Source organism: Meleagris gallopavo, chromosome 7 (assembly GCF_000146605.3).
Source record: "Meleagris gallopavo isolate NT-WF06-2002-E0010 breed Aviagen turkey brand Nicholas breeding stock chromosome 7, Turkey_5.1, whole genome shotgun sequence".
NCBI classification, from domain to species: Eukaryota; Metazoa; Chordata; class Aves; order Galliformes; family Phasianidae; genus Meleagris; species Meleagris gallopavo.
Genome location: NC_015017.2, coordinates 24,700,922 through 24,707,216, shown reverse-complemented (window position 1 = coordinate 24,707,216; position 6,295 = coordinate 24,700,922). Strand labels below are relative to the sequence as shown.

The 6,295-nt window shown below is 43.1% G+C and overlaps 1 protein-coding gene across 1 annotated transcript in view; it reads right to left on the bottom strand.

The window, feature by feature from the left end:
* Nucleotides 1-803, bottom strand: part of LOC100549062 (kalirin-like) — a 143,542-nt gene extending 142,739 nt beyond the window's left edge. The window contains 1 exon segment of the mRNA XM_019617399.2: nucleotides 765-803. Coding sequence (XP_019472944.1) covers nucleotides 765-803 — 39 coding nt within the window.
* Between the last annotated feature and the right edge of the window lie 5,492 nt (nucleotides 804-6,295).

Below are 6,295 nucleotides of genomic sequence, written 5' to 3'. Positions count from 1 at the left end.
TTTCCCCCCCAAGTCACAACTATCTTTTTTCCTCCCCGCCATTCCTTCAGCTTAAGCATCAGACAACGAAAGCCTTTTACAGCTGGCTGGAAGCATTAACCAGGATACGTGCCCAACAGCTCTCCCATCGGCTTTCTGCAGGAGGTCTGCCTGAAGCACCACAGCCCTTCTGCTCAGGGCTGTGAGAGACGGATCAACCTGACAGAGCTTTCCTTTCAGAAAGTGCCAGCCTGTCATGTTAAGGTTTCCCACCTAAAACACGGAAAACTGGAGGTGCCAAAAGTGAACCTTGCTGGAACCTTGCTTGGGCAGGATGCCTAAGTGGAAGCATCATGCGTTTTACACACTTGTACTGAAAAATGAGCAAAATCAACACGCTCCCAGGCATACACGTGGGAATTGTTCTTTGACTGCAGCCCCATTGGAAGCGCTGGCAACCTCAGAACCAGCCTGGAGCATGCACCGTTTCCTTGCCCTTGAGCACCAGGCTGCTGATCAGCATGTGAGAATGAAGTGAACCTTCACTCTGCCTACGTTTGCTGTGTGTTGTGTCTTTCTTTGACTTGGGACTTTGCCTATCTAGGAGATGCATGGGCTCTGGTGCCTGCAGCAGTCAGACAATATCTCATGGGAAACAGTGGCCACAGTTTCACCACAGCAAGTGGAGAGGGAAGATGTGGATGCGGAACCTACAAGGGCCCCTCTGCCCTTCTGCACCTCTCCTTTTCCTAAAGACCTTCACTTCTCCACCTTCTGCTTCATACCATGTCTCTCTCTTTTGTATTCTGCCTTTCACACCACATCCTGCCCTCTGAGCTGCTGCCTCCCACCTTGACTCAGCCTGCTTTGAGCAAACAAAATAAAGGGGTAATGTGCTCTTTAGTGGCATCTCAGTGTGCTCCTGGTGTCCTGCCCTGTGTCTTCCTGCATGGAGATCTGGTCTACAAGGCAAGACCTGTCCTTCATGGAGGGTCTTCACAACACTAGGGACAGCAGAACCCTGCTCCTGGCTGTCTTTAAAAGTCTTCCAAAGCAAACCTTTTAGATTCCTTGTTTAAGAAACTAGAGACACCCTAAAAATAGCATTTCAGTCCCAAGACACTTGGCAGAGCTGACTGCTGCCAGGACACAGCATCCCACGAGGGCTCAGCATCCCACATCAGCATTGAGATTTCACCAACCCGAGCTGGCTCCCACGAAACTGCAGATACGGGAGGTTTGAGGGGTTCAGAGGGACATCTAGTGGTAAGCCCTAACCAAACCCCGGCATTGCTTGTGGGAGACAAGTTTCTGACTTCACTCAAGGAATGTTTGAACCATCAGGCCAAAAACATCTTAAAGACATGGTGCACATGACACTGACAGCACGCAGCAATAAAACAGTGCTTAGAGGTGAAGGTTCAGTGAAAGAGTACTTATGGGCAAAGTTTGACAACCAAGTTTGTAGTCCTGTAATTGCAGCCAAACTCTAAAACCTAATTAAGGTGTAATTTCAGCTCTGAAAAAAGTGGTTTGCTTAATTACAACAGAATTGAATTCATTATTCTGGGGTGAAGCAGGCTCTCTTTTTTCTTTCCCAACACTACCAATACTGTGAAGGTTAGATCTGGAAAGCTTCTCTTTTCAAAATATATATCCATATGTGTATTTACTGATGAATATATGCTATAAATACAAAAAAAAAAAAAAAAAGAAGGAAAAAAAGAGATGACTGAAAGATAGTTTTAATAATCACATTATATTGAGTAGCTCCTATAAAGCAGAAGAGACCTGTTGTGCCCACCGCTCAGCTGCAGCCTTGGCTGAGGATGACATGGCTGAGGGACATGACTTAGTGGTAGGTTGTTAGAGTTAGGGTTGTATGGTTAGGTTGAGGTTGGACTTGATGATCTTGAAGGTCTTTCCTAACACTAGCAATCCTATGATTCTATGACATCTGCCATCAGTGTGAGTGGGACCTGTGCTGAGCCTGCTGGGAAGCAGCAGACCACAATGGGGAAAAATAATGCTGCACAGTTCATTTGGCCTAAATGATGAGCGAGGAGGCTCTTGCTTGCAACTAGGAAGGGTCCTTAACCTCACTTCCTATGTTCACATTGTAATTTCAATGTTATTTTTGGACAGGATGCAATGATATCTGGCTGAACGGCTTCTGTGTCCCCATGTCAAGTAAAACTTTCCCACTCTCACTCTAAACTAAGCCTGAGTCTCAGGAATTCTTTGGGGAAACACCTCCTGGCACCACGCTCCTAATACAGCTGCTGTTATCTGCAGCAGAGTGACTGTGAAGATGTTCGGCTCCCAACTTGCCCCACAGGGAGCTGAGGCCATCAGCACTGCATCTGTGCAGCACAGAGGATGGAAGGGAAGTTGGGATGATGAGGCAGTGATTTCTTTCTGCTCCTGAATATGGCTTCAGAAATTCCCCAGGATTGAGACGCTCCTGGATGAAATCTCAGAGAGTCCATAGAAGTGACTTTTGCTATGTAAGTTCTCCTAATACTTTTACCCAGTCCTCTCGTGGAAATTTTGGGGTGAAAGATGGAATGTGTTCGTCTGTACGCTGTCTTCTCTCACACCTGCATCAGGGGCTTAATTTCCCTCAGTTATAAACTGAAAGATGTATTTGAGGGAAACACAGCATAAAATACCTAGTGGTGTAATGGTTCCATCTGGGTCATTAGAAATGTGGGGAAATACACTGGCCTGGATGGCCCTTGAGGTCTGTAATGCAGAACAGCAGTGACGTTTCTGCCATAGTGACAGGTGCTGCTTCTTTCCCCCATCACAAGAGAGATGAATAACATAATGGCTATTGGGAGCATCTGTCTGTTGCTTACTCAAGTCAGTCCCACATTGTGCTTGGAGGTGTAAAGTGATTTCTGCAGAAAACCAATCCCAGTGGACACCACTATTAGGGAGCAGGATGCATTATGGCTGATGTATTTTTCTAATCCAATGAAGTTTAAGTATTATTTACTCATTTCTTTTGAAAAAAACAGGGAAACAAATGTCTATCAGGAACTGAAGTCACAGATGCCAAAAGGGAAAGGGATACACAGAGTTTTAAATATGTTATTTAAATATGTGATGTAACCTGCTGAGACATACTCAGAAGTGCAAGAACATACATGAAATGTACCTTCATTAAGAAGGAGACACTAGGTGACTCCGTTCATTACCGATTCTCCCACCAAATTTCTGAATGATTTGGGGGAAAAATGACCACTTTGTGTCTTCATTTTCTCTGCAATAATGCAATAAAAAGATACCGGCAATTCATATTCACCTTAAAGTATTCTACCTTAAAGTGCTCTGAAACAGAGGTTATACATCCTACATTAAGAAGAATTTTTTTGATTTGATGTTTATTCAAATGTGTGTCAGAATATGGCTCTGACATTACTGGCTTTTAGACTTAGTATTAAAAAGCACCTCAATCAATACGTCCTGTCTGCAAATGCTATTCACAAAACCAGGTAAATGTGAACAACTGGAAGGAAGGCAGATTGGCAGAGTGAAGCAGTCCTTGCTCAACTAGCACATTTCAGTACATTATTCTTGGCTCTGGCTCCAGCTATTTTCAACAGCACTAAACATTCATTAGATTAAATCAAATGAACCATGTTCTTTAAAAATAGTCAGGACCTCGTTGTGCCAGTTGGAAAAAACAACAACTTTATTGGGTATTAAAACAGATCAAATAAATTAAAAATAAATAAATAAATGGAATCATATTCCCTCCTGGCGTAAAGGAGCACAACTCCAAGGAGAGGTTTTTGGCTCCTCAATGTAGCACAGTGGTAGGTAAAAAAAGAACATTCTCAACTAGCTAAAAGAAACAAATTAAAAGGAAATATGGACAGCCCAGCACAAACTCCATGTTAAACTGCAGTGCAGGCATATGTTCAGCAAATGTTAGAATACGTCACTCCTTATGCTTCTGCTGTAGACAACAGCATGGGAATAGTTTGTGACAACTTAGCAGAGTTGTGTAATCAACGAGCATCTTGGCCAACCAACTCTACTGGGAAGCCCTGTAGACCCATCTGCTCCGCCAAGTGCTCCAACATGAGAAGAACCTCACCTGTACACTACACAGAACCCACCTCTCCTGAACATTGTAAGTTCCCCTCACTGACAGCAACATAACTCTCATCCTAATTTACAATTCATTCTTTTCCTTTCTGCAAAGGAGGGAATGCCCAAGGCATAAAGACAATCTGCTTGGAGTCTTATCTGCCAAAGTATCTTAAAAAGCTCAACGAATAAACAGCACCAGGCAGATAGTGGTAGAGCAGACTACAGAATAAGACACATACACTCACTTTCATGCAATTCTGGTTGTTTCAAGAGAACCTGAAACATCTGGAGGTGTTCAAGAACCATGGAGATGTGGCACTGAGGGACATGGTTAGTGGGCATGGTGGGCATGGGTTGATGGTTGGACTTGGTGATCTTAAAGGTCTTTTCCAACCTTACTGATTCTATGATTCTATGAACTTAGAGTTGTCCCCAGATACTACGTAGATACATGTGGCCTTCTGCAAAGACCTGCAGGCAGGACCCTCCGGCCTGCCAGCAGAACCACCAGAGGAGTTGCAGAGTGCAACCCCTCACAAACCAGTTTACACATGGGCTCCAAAAAGTGGAGCCACGTACTGCTTTACTGCCATATAGAGTTACTCATTTTCTGAAGAACGACAGTGGATGGTGGATACATCCCAAAAAAGCTCCTGATGAGAATAAAAAAACAAACAACAACCACACAAAACCTTAAGCAAAAAATAACTGAATAAAAATTTTAAGCAGCTTTTGTGTTCGTTTCCTGAAGCACTTATCTCCATTAAAGCAGAGATATATTGTTGGGAGTTACAGCAATAACCAGCGATGGAAGACACAGAGCACTAAAAGGCTGCTCTTCTGACATGTTTTGGCTCCTCTCGCACTGTGCTAGGCCTCAGTGGAGAAATCATGAGCCTATCTCAGCCATCAAGACAAACAGGAGCCTCACCCACTTGAGCATGACAAAGGTGAGTTGTTTCAGCAACTACAGACTACTGGTGTAATAGTAGTATTCCTGATCTGCCTGCCTCCACTTGCCTGAGGTTGTTCTGTTTGGATGCTGGAAACCACAGCTAATTTTCTCTTCAAATGGCATTTCTCCTTCCTTGAAGAAAGTTTTTTGTTTGTTTATGTTTTTTGTTTTCTTTCATTTTGTTTCTGGTAGAAGACTACACGATCTACTGTCCTGAGATGTTTTGCAGTGAGCTAAAAGCTTTATCACCCATCCTCTCATCCAGCATCCAACACAATTATGATTCAAGGCAAACAAAAAGAAAAATTAAAAAACTGGCACACACCATTTACTAGTTTGAGAAGAACCTTTCTCTGTTTGGCCAGTCAGAAGGAATTGGATTGGAATTAAAATAAAATTCAATGTAAATATTGTAGAAGCCTTTATTTACGTGGGCCAAATTATTGCATTAAGTGTATTTTCTTCTTTCCTTTGTTCTAGGATAGAAAGGGAATGTAGAAGAATTCTTACCAGGCAATGTTTAGGATGGCAGGAGTTTTGGTTTACAATACCAGATCTAAGACAAGCATAAAAGAATCCATAAAGCTGTTATTAGAACTTACGGAGGGCATAAATAATGAGGATACAGCTAACAGGCAGCATGCAGGGAGAAGAATTAAAAAAGCAAGTTTAAAGCTATTCTTTATCAGGTTTTATGGATTGACTGGCTAGAAAACAACTTTCTGCTTATATCAGTGTAGAGTACCCTCTTCCCACAGAATAGCAATGACTGTGTTTCTAGGATGTTAGCTGTCTGGCAGGTAGGATTTCTGCTGATGTCCTGTGCAGAAATGCTGCTCTGGGGGATGTCAGTGAGGGACTGTCAGTCCAGCACCAAATACTTAGAAATCCCCCTTCCTCTTGGTAACATCAGACATTACTGAAAGTGAACTCGTACACATTGGTGTTTCCAGTCACACACTGCAAGAAGGAGAAACCTGCTGTCTTTCTTCAAGAGGGACAAATACATGATGTCTTGGAGCAGTTTTTAATTCCTACATTTAGCTGAATTCTGGGTACATAACAGCTCCACATTACATGATCGTTCCATGAGCACTCTGAATCTGAGCACCAGTCGCCCTGCCAAAACCCATTGTTGCCTTTTCTGTCTCTCCCAGGTGCTGTGCCTTACCCTGTGCCAATAGAAATGTTTGTGCAGCCTCACAGTGAATGTGAGCTGCAAAAGGATCCAGGTTAAAATTAAGCTGAGATGGAGAA